Source organism: Gymnoscopelus braueri (assembly GCF_963280865.1).
Source record: "Gymnoscopelus braueri genome assembly, chromosome: 6".
Classification (NCBI taxonomy): domain Eukaryota; kingdom Metazoa; phylum Chordata; class Actinopteri; order Myctophiformes; family Myctophidae; genus Gymnoscopelus; species Gymnoscopelus braueri.
This window is the reverse complement of record NC_137607.1, coordinates 24881039-24895479: the sequence shown is the minus strand read 5'-3', so window position 1 is coordinate 24895479 and position 14441 is coordinate 24881039. Positions and strand designations below refer to the sequence as shown.

The window sequence follows — 14441 nt, the reverse complement described above, 5'->3', positions numbered from 1 at the left end:
CTTGTTGTGGCAACCTGCCAACTAATTTCCCAGCCTGTGTGTTGTGTACATGTGCTGGTGTGTTAGAATACGTGCGCCCATGTTTGTGTATGTGTGTTTGTGTGGCTTTAATCATCTGAAGATGAATAGAGTTTGAATTTCTTTAGTGTTGATTTCCTCTCTGAGCAGTCGTAGTTGCCATCTGCAGCTGCTTGCCTTCACTCTTTCTGTTTACCACCAGGAGGTAGGGAGTGTGTGTGTGTGTGTGTGTGTGTGTGTGTGTGTGTGTGTGTGTGTGTGTGTGTGTGTGTGTGTGTGTGTGTGTGTGTGTGTGTGTGTGTGTGTGTGTGTGTGTGTGTGTGTGTGCGTGCGTGCGTGCGTGCGTGCGTGCGTGCGTGCGTGCGCGAAGGGGGGGGGTGTCCTTATTTTCTGTGTAATTAGAAAATAATGGAATGTAGGAATTAATGAGCTACGGGCTCCAGGCATATTTTTACCTTGTTGTTCCATACTACAGCGTATGCATGGGTTCACACTTGAACCGTGCATTTGAATTGCGTGAGTAATATGTGTGCATTTGCATGCATGTGTGTCATAGTAGCTTGCAGAAGTGGATCCAACGCGACATGGCAGCACTGTAATGGATCCACTATTACATCACCGTACAGCATACACTCTTGTTTCCTCCTCTCTCCTCTTCCCTCATCCTACTGTACCTCTGCTGTCAACCTCGCTCCCCTCCGCATCCCTCATTGCTGTCAACCCCGTCCCTCCCTTACCCCCCTAGCCTTCTCCCTGTCACTCATCCCTCAGCTCTACTCCTCCACACTTTCACTCTTACCATCCCTCTGCCTTCCTCTTTCCCTCATTCACATACCCCAGGTCATACCCTTCTACCCTATGATTTAAGAGCAAAATGGCCACTGTATGAATGGTTCATGTTTTTTCGAGGGAACTTGGAACACTATAAAATTTAAGCTGATAAATGGGTACTCTCTCCTGATTGGCTGAAATTTGGCCACCCACTTGAACATGTATTTTCTGTTCATTTAAAGAGCTGGAGAGAAGACGGGGAGACCCCTGTTACTGAACAAACACTCTATAGCAATGTTTAAAACTAAAGAAAGGAAGCGCTGCCTGGGTTCAATCACAGTGGCTCAAAACAGGTGCTCTTCAGAACGTTGGGTTCTGCTTGTGGTGAGGCGGACTGTAGGGAAAGAATACTGAGGCACTCCGTCTTCAGGTGAAAACATGTTATAATTTATTTTACAGACGAGCAAGGCAACAGCTGACCGAAGCGTTTTGACACTTGGGTCTTCAACAGGGTCTAACAATCAGAGTGATTAGTCACTCTTAGGTAAAGGCTGTGGGTGGCAATCAAGTGATTCCGACCGATGAATACATCACACATCAGAGGATGCCTTAGAATGCAGAGCTGACGTCAACATATGCAGAGCAATAAATACATAATACATAATGCACACCATAAGTGACGTGCTAGTGATGTGCTTCTCTAGCACATCACTAGCAGTGGTTTTCAACCTTTTTCATATCAAGGTCCATTATTGCCAGACCCAGGGGGTCAGGCCTACATGAGGCTTTGTCGGTCCCCTTTTCATCCATATATGGACGAAAAGGGGGTCAGGCCTACATGAGGCTTTGTCGGTCCCCTTTTCATCCATATATGGACGAAAACGTTTTCTTACATGTCCCTCTTTTTGATTGGCCAAACTTAGCGTGACGTAGTGCTCTGATCTTCAGATTTCAACCACTAGGGGTCTGGCAGTGCTCCCAGGAGCACTTTTTCTAGTTTATTAGGCATTTGAGCCACGGATGAGATTGTCTCTCAGACCCAAGACTTATTGTGTCCGCCAGAGGTGGAGAGTATGTTTTCGTTCTTGTCCTTCCGTGTGTCCCCCCGTCTCAGCCAAGCTAACATTGGTCAAGCTTTGTGTGACACGTGACAATATTGTTGTCACCAATGCTCTGATTGGCTAGCGAGACGCATGATGACATAGAAACCTATAAATAGGTGTGTCACTTCAAAAAATCATTTATTTTTTGAAGTGAGCTTCCATCAGCCAAGCTAACATTGGTCAAGTGACACGTGACAATATGTAATATAAATAGGTAAGACAGGATTAATCAGGAACAGTACTGGCGGAGACCTGTGCTCCGAGGAGCACATTTTCTAGTTTTATATTTTGTTATCGTTGGATACGATTTTGTCTACAATTCTACGCTGTATCGATGTTGGTACCATAGAGATGACAGGCAAAAGTTGATCAAAATAACAATTATTTAATTAAGTAATGCAGATATTTAACAATAATTGAACTCTTGAGAGTGTAAAATGAATGGGTCCATTTGGTTTCATTTTACACTCTCAAGAGTTAAAGACCTATAAGGGTCCATTTGGTTACCAACTCTCCATCATTTAGCTGTGGACCACCTGGAACCCCCTCAAAGACCACTGGTGGTCCCCGGACCACTGGTTGAAAACCACTGCTCTATAGCAACGATTACTATCATAATATAGTGCTTTAAGCTTTGAGCAAAACACTTTTTGTTTTAACCACAATATATCACATACCCTACCTTTTAATGGCTATTTTTCTAGCGCCACATTACCTCTGCCACAGGGAGGGACAGCCGGCTAGCCCTTAGCCATGCTACATCATCCACATCAGCTACAACTGGCAGACTGTGTGGACCTGAATGAATAATAGATGGCGTGTTGTTGTTCCCTTATCGCTAATGAAAGCAGACGGCTGCTCCTAATGCTGAAAATGCCACTAGGCCACGAAGCAGCATGCCCGTCCAAATAGCAAGGCACTTTTCTTCTTGGTATGGCGTGAGATGCAAGAATGGAGAGATAAGAAAAGAGATGTGGGCACAATGTTTGGGGCTTAAAAGGTTATCTGTCCCTGGGAGGATGACGTGGTATAGTAGGCAGAGTACGAGGGTTTGATTTGCTGAGCGGGATGGGGGAATTCCAAAACTTTTGATGTCCCCCGCTGGTCGTTCATTTTTTAGCACCGGCAGGGATATGGTTTATCCCTGTTTATGGCATTCATCCAAATCATGTCCACTTTGCAATGTAATAATCATTACATGGTAATCATGGTGAGTTCCCTGATCCAAAGTGTCTGATGGGGATTGTGAGTGCATTGATTTTATTTAAAATTTGTTCTTTTAATAATACTTTTTCCACTGGCACCCCAAATCAGATCCTGATTGGAATCTAATTGGGTTTATCAAGTCTGAACAGCAAAAAAAACACATGAAAGCTGTTTTTTTGTGATTCAAATCAGATTCGATCATTTGAATCACATTACATTCCTTTTGTTTATTTGAGAGGGACGGCATATATCAACAATTATTGAACAATGCAATCCAAAACATACAGTACAGTACAGTACAGTACAGTACAGTACAGTTAGGAAGCAGTGCACATTCCTTAGCCTTCTTCAGACTGCATCACACCAATCCAAATCAGATTTGGGCTGCCAGTCTGAACAAGGAGTGCTAGTTCCATGCTTTCACTTGCCTTTCTGTTCATCACTTTGCCTCTTTATCAACATTTCAAGACAATGTAAATGGGCGACTGTTGAATTGGAGTCAGTAATACAGTTACTTATGTTCAGTGAATTGAATCCTCATCAGCACAGCATCACAATGATAGCATTTTATATGTACAGTACAGTACAGTACAGTACAGGTTCAGGAAGGACTGGAGTGGTTCATATTTATAGCCAGGCCAGTATTTATAGTAGTTGAGCTCAGTGTGAAGTTTGCACATTTTAAAACATTGTTTCCCAGCACTATGGCTGCACAAAACCTCTGTCTTGAAACATAGGCCTAAAAGAATGTAAAATCTGACTATAAATGATTGATTTAAAGGGACACTGCTGATTTTGAACCTAAATACCATTGTTCTGGTGTGAGGAGATCAATGTATATAGTGTGTGGAGGGGAACTACCCTATGTTTTCTGTGTATTTCTCCCACAAAATGCGCAAGTCTGCACCAAACGTGTCAATGTGATGTGTACGCCTGATAACACGAAACAACACATTGGACGTCACAGGTGTACAGCAGTACACTTCCACATTTCGCGTCATAAATACACGGAAGTCACAGAGTATTTCTTACAACATTTAGGATTTAGGTTCAAAATTGTCAACGTCTCCCTTTAAGAGGCATCTGTTGGTGGCTTTTAGGCTTTTTTCACTCTTTGTTTTATTATTGCTTTTCTTTGTAAAAGTTAGGTCTCTGTTGTATACTGAGGGTGATTTCAATTATGCAGCCACACAGAACACAAAATGTAGGTTAAAGCAGTCACAATAGATTTAGTCACACAGACAGAACCTTCCCCCAACATCTTCCACTTTTCTTGGGTTCTCGCCTCTGTAAGTAAGTAATATCAAATAAGTAGTGCTGTAACTATCGATTATTTTCTTAGTGATTATTCTATCGATTACGAAGAGCGTTTTTTTATTAAATGTTTATATATACAGTATATATCAATGAATCAACTTAAAAACTTTATAATAGAAGTTTTATAATTGACTAATTGACTAGCCCCATTTTATACTTTGTCGTACAACAGTGTCGCATGAAACTAGCGAAAATAGCCGATCTACAAGTCCACGACGCATCACATCACGACGCGTGGTGAGCTTGTAGATCGGCTATTTTCACTACTTCAATTAAATTTAAAAAATTCCCCAAATCTATATATATTTTTTTATGGATTATCGTTGTTTTGTTTTGTTCGATTAACTGTTGCACCCTTTCAAATAAGCCACTGTTAACCACATGAATCCTAGCGTCTCTATTCTGGGGGCGAACATTCCGCAGATCTACAACGTGACAATGCATCGCTGTGCGTTGCCGTTGTGAGCTTGTAGATTGGTTATTCTTTGTGAAGTTATTTGGAGTAGAGGGAAAAAGGTACTAGTGTACTGTAGACCCCTGGGGCACTCCAGTCAACTACTGTACAGTATATGTACAGAATAGGGTTTAAGAGGTTAACTAACTTTATCTTTTCTCTGTTTAACATTCAGTACTATTTTGAAGCAAGCATCTGCTGATGTGTGTTCATGACTGTTGCATACACACCCTCAATGATGCTCCCTTTTTACGAACAAATGAACAAATCTGAAGTTCCTCACAGAAATAGGATAGTTTGAACTGTCTTATATAACGTAATGTTGACAATTAGTTCTGTGCCTTGTTAGTGCTGTGTTCAGTCAAACACACTGACAGAGTGACAGGAGTTAACATTAGCTGAATGTAGTGCTGCCGTACAGTGACACTGTCACAGACAGAAGTTCCCTTGTTCATGATCTCTCTGGGGTTCAGAGGCAGATGTTGAGTGCATTGGGAACATTCTGACCCCTGCACAACACATTGCACAGACTGCAGACTGCACTAGCACACAGGACTGGATTGGATTATTAGAGAGTGGACAACACGCTGGAATGAGACTGAAATGAGATGCATTGGATGTCAGGTCAAGAACAAATTGGCCCCAGAAGGGTGCGTCTGACAGACTGACACTGAGATGACCATGAGATTCAGCCATCACAATCTCACCCCTGCAGAGCACACAGGCAATGAGATAATCACCAACATACCGCATAAGAGAACCCTTTCTCAACGGTCAACTTGGGTGACAACAATCGCATCCTGTTGTTTTTTTTGTAGGGGTGAAACAGTCAATCGAACGTATCCATTTAATCAATTATAAAAACATAGTCGATAATGAAATAAAAATAAAGCAATTTGGGTGAAAAGTTTCAAGACAATAAATAAAAAATAGTTTGTAGATCTGCCTTTTTCAAATATTTTTGCACTAGACTAGAGTACAGTACTTTGATGCCCAAAATAGGTATAGATTATTAATCGATTATTTTACTAAATTCGTTTGATTAACTGCTGCACCCTTACACTCCATTGAAACCATGTTATCACGGATGGCAGCGTTTAACCTAAGTGTGCTGTCTCAGTGCATGTGTTTGAGTGTTTGTGTGTTGAAGCTGGACAACACTGTTCCCGTTCTCAGACTAGCGCAGAGGTAAACAGAGATAGCGGCTCTTGCCCATATCGGGGCTCGTGATAAGGACCCGCTGCTCTGAAGAGCTGCAGCTGGAACCCTGGAGGAAAAAATCTAATCATTTCTCGCAAACAGTTGTTGTCGTTGGCTTGTCTTTTGCTGCTGTTAGCTGTTCCCCACCGCTGCTTTCACATGGCTGATGAATGAGGTGCATCTGCACACTGTGTTTGTCAGTCAGGTACGTAAGTGCGTGTGTGTGTGTGTGTGTGTGTGTGTGTGTGTGTGTGCGAGTGCGAGTGCGTGCGTGCGTGCGTGTGACTCCAGTACCTTCACATGTTTTTAACCACTATACTTAGTTAACAGGGGTCCTCCAGGGGCTCTATACTAGGTCCGTTACTACCACTGTAGTACCACTATAGATACTGTACTACCACTATATACTTCCTTTACTACCGCTATATACTTAGTTGACAGGGGTCCCCCAGGGCTCTATAATAGGTCTGTTACTATTTCCCTCTTCACCAAATTTCACCAAAATAGCAGCTGCTATCTTTGACGAATGTTCGCCCCCAGAATAAGGACACTGGCGTTCAAGTTCTAAAAAGAGCGAGAAATTTAGGAATTCAAATGACTGAAGGAGAACTGAAGTGAAAGAGAAAGGGAAATATAACCTCCATCTCTCTGAGCTTGTGAGATACGAACGTGTGCAGCTGCCACTCCCATCTCTGCCTCTTTCTTTCTCTCTCTCTCTCCCTCGACCATCTGCTGACTCTCGGTCCCTCATTCCAATCTTATTTCCTGTTGCCCTGTCCGCTGTCGCAGCCTGCTCTATGTCAATGTATTCGTCTAATTCAATCTCCACTGTAGTGTAATGACCCATGACTTTCAATTAACGCTTCCCGCCCTTGGTCGGCTGGGTCGGTAGGCTTCTGAAGAGTTTCATTTCAAATCCAGATATCCATCTGAAATGTGGTTGATGAGTGCTTTTCACATACTACTATTTCTATTTGGTAGTCAGTGGGGAAGGACTGCCCACTGAAAGTGTACTCTGTTGGGGTATTTTTATATGGTAAAAGGAAGTCGTTATTTAATCTGTATCTCGACTACAGTACCTACTTTAGGTAGGCATAGTAACATAATGCACGACAGTGAACAAATATTTGCCAAAGATACCATGTAAACAATTACCCTGCAAAGCAACATTAAAACAATTTACCAGGTCGGAGCATAACTTGTAATGGCTGGACTCACATGTGCTTCAGTCCAACGCATCTGAAACGCAAGCCAGACGAGTTCATTTCAACATTTCCCATGTTATCTTGCGGTTAGTGCATGGGCAGTGCCGGTATGAGGGTTTTCCTGTGTGTAGTTTGTTTCACTTGCGTTGGAGTGTTGGCTCACTGAATGATAACTAGAAGCGAAATGTTGCCAAGTGAGGTCAATGCATGGCGCTTCTGTCCTATTGGTTGGTGTCCGGTCAAGGTTCACCAATGTTGAACCAGATCTACAAATGTCTTCTAAATCCTAACTGGTTTCTGAAAAACGTATGTTGCTATATCAGTGGTGTTCAAACTTTTTCATGTCAAGGACCACCCAAAATGATATGTATTTGGCCGCGGACCCCCATCTCAAAATATTTTGTTCCAGGGACCAACCCAGAAGCAAAGATTTGAGTTACAAAAAATATATATATATATTCAAAGATTTCACGATAAAAAAAAAATGCAGATCTACTATGTGGAGTTTGCATGTTCTCCCCGTGTCCCCTAGGGTAGGTACCCTCACAAAAACATGCAGTAATCGTGGTCTCTATACTGCCTCCCCCTGGTCTTTGGAATAACGTGTTCCTTCCACACGCTACTTCTAACCAGCTCTAATGCATTGAAGGAGGCATGAGCTCGGCTCTAGGCTCTCCCTAGGCGGTAGCGCCCAGGATTACTTAGACAATTGGCACTGGGTGAAAAAATGGGTTACAAAATCGTGGGATAAAAATTTAAGAAAAGAAAAATAGCTTGTATATCTGCTATTTTGGAATAGCCAAAGAGATCTAAAATGACACATTTTACCCAGATTGAATGGGTTAATGCGCTTTCAAAGCCGCCAATGCGCCACAACGCCTGTTTTCTCCCATATAATGGAAGTGAACGGAGAAGCTTCAGGTGCTTCAGGCACGTCTGACGCGCCTAAAGCACATGTGAGTGTCCTACTGTATGTGGCTGGCTAAAGCAATCTATGCACAGAATGTTATCCTCACTCAGTTTTGATTAACTATTTCACCATCTATAGATTAACTATTTCACCATCTATATGCCTACAAATCAAACCATGGAGAAATCAACTGATGTTTGATTATTGTATTTTGATAAGACACCAGCCTTTTTTATTTTATTGTTTACCTCAGTTGAAGTCCATTGTAAAGCAGGAAGCTGGAGCGTGTATGATAGGGATATACAGCAGTCTGGACCGATGACAGCTGGCTTTGAGCTCAGTTTACTCTGTAGATGAGACTTTTTTCTACAAATACAAGAGAGACCCTGAGTGGCATTTTCCCTTTGATTTGTTTTCATACAATCCCATTAATGTATAGATTTTTATTTTCAGAGAGAAGACGGACAGAATAGAGTGCACTATGTTGTTCTTAGATCTAAGGTTTTCAGGGCTCAGCCTCAGATCATCCCATCTCTGATTTCAAATGATTGGCTTTCACATTAATTCACCATATCCATTCAAGCAGAAATCAAAAAAATCTCACATCTCCAAAATGCATGAATGTTTCCATTGACATTTTCTTTATTTAGCATTTTACAATGCATTATATTTTTTGTTGGCTTGGCCCTAGGGCCATGAAACAATTTCCACATGAGAGACTACGTGAGCTCTCAATTAAGGTTTAAAAAAAGGGGGGGGGGGGGGTTGATACAAGACAATGTTATAACTAAAAGTAGGCTGGTACTGTAGCAGAGGTTTCTGCAGGACAGTGATGGCATATGCAAAGGCCTGGCAGTCAGTACATGCACTGTACCAGCATGTTTAGTGCATTCCCATTATACCAGAGTCTTCCGGGCTTCACATAATATATGTCATCACCTTTCCAGCAGCTGTCACGCTTATTGGATTGGTGTTAGGAGATCGACGCATGTCCTTGAGGCGTTATGAGAATGTGTGAGAAGGGTGTTGTGTGCTGTACATAGAGATGGGAAAGGCACTAATGTGGGACACACACACACACACACACACACACACACACACACACACACACACACACACACACACACACACACACACACACACACACACACACACACACACCTACAGTACACGCTCCATTTTAGTCCATTATACACTCAAGCCGGTCCTATCAATTTTGCATTAGCATAATGTTCAGAAGCTTTCAGATCATAGTCATTATCACTGTAATTCAACACAGATTGGACAGCATCAGTACCATTACTACTCTGCAATTATTTCATCACCTCTAACTTCGCACAGCGCAATGAACATTTACTTGACACAAAATATATAGAGATTATCAGATATGCGTGCCCTAGGTTGGGTAACCTTGGGCGACGATGAATGTCTGGTGATAATTTGTTTATCACCTTATTTATTAATCAAGACGAGAAAGGCACATTTGATTGAATAAATAGATTAACATTGGAACTGCCCAGGCGAAGGAAATGGTAGGCCCCTCTGGGATTTCCCGACAGTGTAGGGAGGGAGTTGGCTGAAAATATGGCAGGTGCTGGCAGGCCTCTGCCTTGTTGATATGCAGTTGTTCTGTAAGCAGTTGAAGGCCGCTGTTTTATGCTTTGTATTTTGGTTCCTTTGCATCTGTATAAACTCCAGTGTCTCCTGAATCATGAATTCTACCCTCCATAGCAGCCATGTGTGCCCGGCTTTCATCAGTATCCAAACTCAGCATTAACCACTTGAGCCCTATACTTCTTACAACAAATAGTGAAAATAGCCATTCTACAAGCTCACAGCACATGTGATGCTATTTTTCTCTCCACCAGGCCGGAGATTATGTTTTTCCCCATCCCCCCCAGTAAATCAAACCCTGTATGAATGAATATACAATGTGCATACTGCATACTGCATGCATACAAACACACTAGCTACTACACTAAGTACTAAGTACTAAGTGTCATCATATAGAGAGACCATGCACATTTCTAAGAAATTCATATCGAGAAACTCATTAGTCATGACAAGTTTAGCAGCCACCGTAATTAGAAAAGGAGAGACTTAAAAATTCCTGAACACAGATCGGAGCATGGTCCCAGTTGGTCTTCCTCATTAGAGGAGCTTCTTTAAACTGTACAGAGTCACTGAATATTTCTGACCTTTAATTTCTTTCAGCATCGGCATCTGTCTCTACATTCAGGTCATACTATCTCCCTCCATTCCCCTCGTTTGCTTTCTTTTCACTCTCGTCATCCTTCCTTCTCTTACATCCCTTTCTCTTGCTCTTCCATCTTCATTTTTCTCCTTTCCTCTGGCTTTTTCTCTCATTTATCTTCTCACTTTCTCTCTCTCTCTTTCTCTGCTAAGGATCTAATTAAAGAGACTTTGGTCGCCTGCCTACTGTATATATGATAGCCAACAGGGTCTGTCCGTTCTTTACTTAGCAATTAGGAGTGGCATTCTTCTGCTTGCAAATCGGCTAATTAAGCCTTAAGGACAGCGAGCCGATTGAAGTCGCACTAAACATTAGGATGAGTCAGGGATGCCCCTGCTCTCTACACACTTGGGACAGGAAGTAGAAGTAGTGGATTCAAGAGTGGTTGCCATGGTAGCAATCACATGATAGGATCCTGTACTTTGGCTGTCCGACTGTCAGTCACTCCGCATGTGTGATCATTTACAACATAGACAGATATAGAGAGCCTGCATTGATGGAACATTTCTCTTCTAGGTTGCCAGTTATTTTGACTGTTAAAGCTCACTCTGTTGAAGACGGAACAAGGGCCAAATAGAGGTTGTCACAGCTGCTGATTAGATGCCTGTGTGGACTGGTTGTCATTATGATTGATGATGTAGCCAGCGGACGTAGTGCTTGCCTTGCAATAATGTCCCCTGTTTGATGCTGCACAGCACACTGTTTTAAACTTTGGCAGGGACCGAAAGCTCATTCTGCAAACTGTATTGACTAAATATTGTGCATTAGTAGTGCACCAAAACATTAGAGCACATTAAGATAATTACCTAATGCATCTGTCGCCATCTGTAATCAGTCAACATCTGTCCAGTCTGTAACCAAGTGTGGCGTACCGCCATTTGCTAAACGTGGGGTTAAACTGGGTAACATTCTGAACTGGAACACCCAACACAGCCTGAGCTTTCTACTGTACTGGTCTCTTCTACACAGTGAAATCCTCAGCGCGAATGTGTCAGTTTGTAACTCTGAAAGTATGCAAATGTTGGCTCCATTTGTACACTTTCAGAGTTAAATCTACGATTTTACCGTGTTGTGTCACATAGCATAATGTAGCACCTCTGTTCCGATCAGAGCAGCATTTTCAGCCTCTTATGACACCAGTGCTTCCATATTCCCTAAAAGGATGCTAGCATTTTGGTTTTGCTGTTGCAGAAATGTTTCTGTGATGGCATCATAATAAATAGCGTAATAGTGAGACTAATGCCCTGGAGGGAAACAGATGTGCAGTGTGTCGTGCAGTATGATAAATCAAAGTCAACTTCAGGTTTATTGTCACACCACAAGTTTACACCAGGTAGGCCAGGGCAATATTATCGATGTTGTGATATGGGACTAGATATCGTCTGAGATATATCTGAGATATTATGATATTGTGATATGGTCTTTTCCTGGTTGTAACCATAAGAAATCAAATAAAAGGTGTCTTGGATGATCTGTTTAGCCTTGACTATACGCAGCACTGGGTGTAGGCCTATATGCCCTGGAGGGAGGGAAGCTCATCTCCAATAATGTGCCGCTGGGCCGTCCACACCACCCGCCGTAGCGCTCTGCGGTCGAGGGCGGTGGAGTAGTTCCCATACCAGGTGGTGCTGCAGCTCACCAGGATGTTCTTCTGGACGGTGCTGCTGTAGAATGTCTGGATGTGGGGGCTCATGCTGAATTTCTGCAGCCGCCTGAGGCTACAGTGCAGTACAGACAGTTGTTTGGCCCTTTTCACCATTTGCATGGTAGCCTATACAGTATGTGGCCCATTTTGAGAAACAAAATATATCAGGTACAGTTAGATTTTAATGCCTCCTCTCAGGATACAACAGCATTTTAAACATTCCTATGCTGCAAAAAAAAAGAGGTGGTGTTGCAAGTTAGTGTTTGTTGTATTACACACTATGAAATACCTGTTAAAGAAGATCAATAAATACCTCTCAAAGCACAGCCGTTAAATTTTGCGCTGCAGTTTTCATTAAATTGATGCTTCAGGCACTCATTGCTCTGCCTTCCTATGTGGCAGCTTTTTCCCTCTGCTGAAACAAATTTGCATGTAAATTGTATGAATAATGTGCTCATTTGCTAAATAGTATTAGAGTCGATATTTAGCCCTAAGTACTAAAGTATTGGTTTAAAACAAATGTGAAGCTTATTGAAGGCAATGCCTCTAGGAATAGCCTGGCTGGGCATATTATTAGTGTTGGCATCACATGCCTTTCAAAGTTTGGGCTGTCTGCATGGAATTGTTTTTCATTCCAAGGCATGGGGCTCTGGTTTCTTGGCCTTCCCAGCTGGAACAAATGACACAAAATGGCACCCAAATGGAACGTTTTTGCTGTCCGTTGGATGCAACTGTGGGTCTGTTCAGTGCTGTGGTGACTTTAAAGGGTCTCTGGGGATCTGTTTCCGGCTCTGTTAGAATATAATGGTATGGAATATAATGGTAAAAGTTAATGGACAGGATGTTGATGCATTTTCACGGCTATTGATGTTTGCTGGTGCTGGGTCTCTCTAAATTCCAGTAATCTAGCTGGGATTGCAAAGACTATACTGTACCTTTTTCACCTGGGCATTTACAGTATACACATCAATCTATTAACCACTGAATGATTTAAGATGTTTAGACAGACCATTGGCTGATTCTTATTAGGGTGTTTTTCCAGCTTTTGGTAGTTATCTCATTTGTTATACATTATATCTCCACCATCTCAATATCCAAACCAATCTTCTATGGGCTGAGGGGTTTGAGATCTCTCTGAGATGAATATTGATTCATAGCTCAAGTGTGTAGCACTGTCCCTCTCAGCCTGTCTTGTTATGCAAAATGCCAGGTGAACCAAGTGCTACAGTATGACTGGTGCTATTGCATTGTGTTACCAGGCTGCACAGACAACTTTTGAGACTAATGAAATCCCTAGCTATATCCTTCAATGTCCACTAATTGTGCCTCTAATTCTGTTCTTTCTAGGCTGCCAGCTCAAACTGTACCAAACACAAGTCCATGACTGTGAACTTCACCACCAATGATGGACAAGAAAAATGGTGAGGAACATTCAAGAAAACTTATGGAAGATTACTTTACGCTGTTCATACGACTATGATAAAATTGTATACTGTATGCACACCGCAAAGAGTTAAACACCAAATGTTAAACTTTCTATTTCTTCCCTAAATCTGGCCAAAGCTTCCTACCTAAATGACTGCCTTCTTGTGCTAGCTGTCCTGTCTCATATGCAGAGGTTGACACAGCACGAGGTTTTGCATACCGATGAGTATATTTTGGTGCAATCACTGCATTATAATTACACAGACACAGAGTCTGTCTGTGCATAAAATGAATAATAATCATAATTATAATAGTAATAACCTTAGATTTGACTCTTGCTCACTGTCACATAAATTATTTAAAACTAAATTATGAAATGTAACCTGTTTTTATTGATTTTTACTTTATTTTATCCTGAAAATTACATTTAATCTGTACAAATGTTAATCTGATGGGTTGTTGTTTACAGTCTGTTGATAATGATTATAATGTGTAATAGTATAAATGTATTGTTTCATCGATTAACTGACAGGTTGACTGTAATATAGAGAAGTTACAGGTATCCCTCAAACCACCTGTGCTCATGGAAGGGAATAATATTCAAGAAAAAGGAAAAGTTATGTCCAAAAATAGGCAAGTCCAGGTATTCAGGGGACATTTCAAAAGTATAAAAGGTCTTTAATTGAATGGGCTAGGTACATTAAAATACCGCAACCTGTGTAGGCTTGCGCCTTCTTTAGGGTGTAGTGTGACAAAGAGACACGGAGTGATTATATATGCCGTCCTCACAGGTGTGACAAAGTGTGGACTGCATCATGCAATAAAAATATGACAAGAAATACAAAACATGGTATAAATCATGGCCTTCCCATGGGCTGTTCAAAACGTTTACTTGCTTAGGATGGTGTAAAGAAAGGGAAACATTAGAACACA

At 41.8% G+C, this 14441-nt stretch overlaps 1 protein-coding gene across 3 annotated transcripts in view; it reads left to right on the top strand.

The window, feature by feature from the left end:
- kank4 (KN motif and ankyrin repeat domains 4) overlaps positions 1-14441 on the top strand; it is an 89871-nt gene that overhangs the window by 48714 nt on the left and 26716 nt on the right. For all 3 annotated transcript variants that reach the window (XM_080431687.1, XM_080431688.1, XM_080431686.1), the window contains one exon: positions 13431-13504. In XM_080431687.1, the coding sequence (XP_080287813.1) occupies positions 13486-13504 (19 nt within the window). In that variant the 5' untranslated portion in view covers positions 13431-13485. The remainder of the gene's footprint in view (positions 1-13430; positions 13505-14441) is intronic.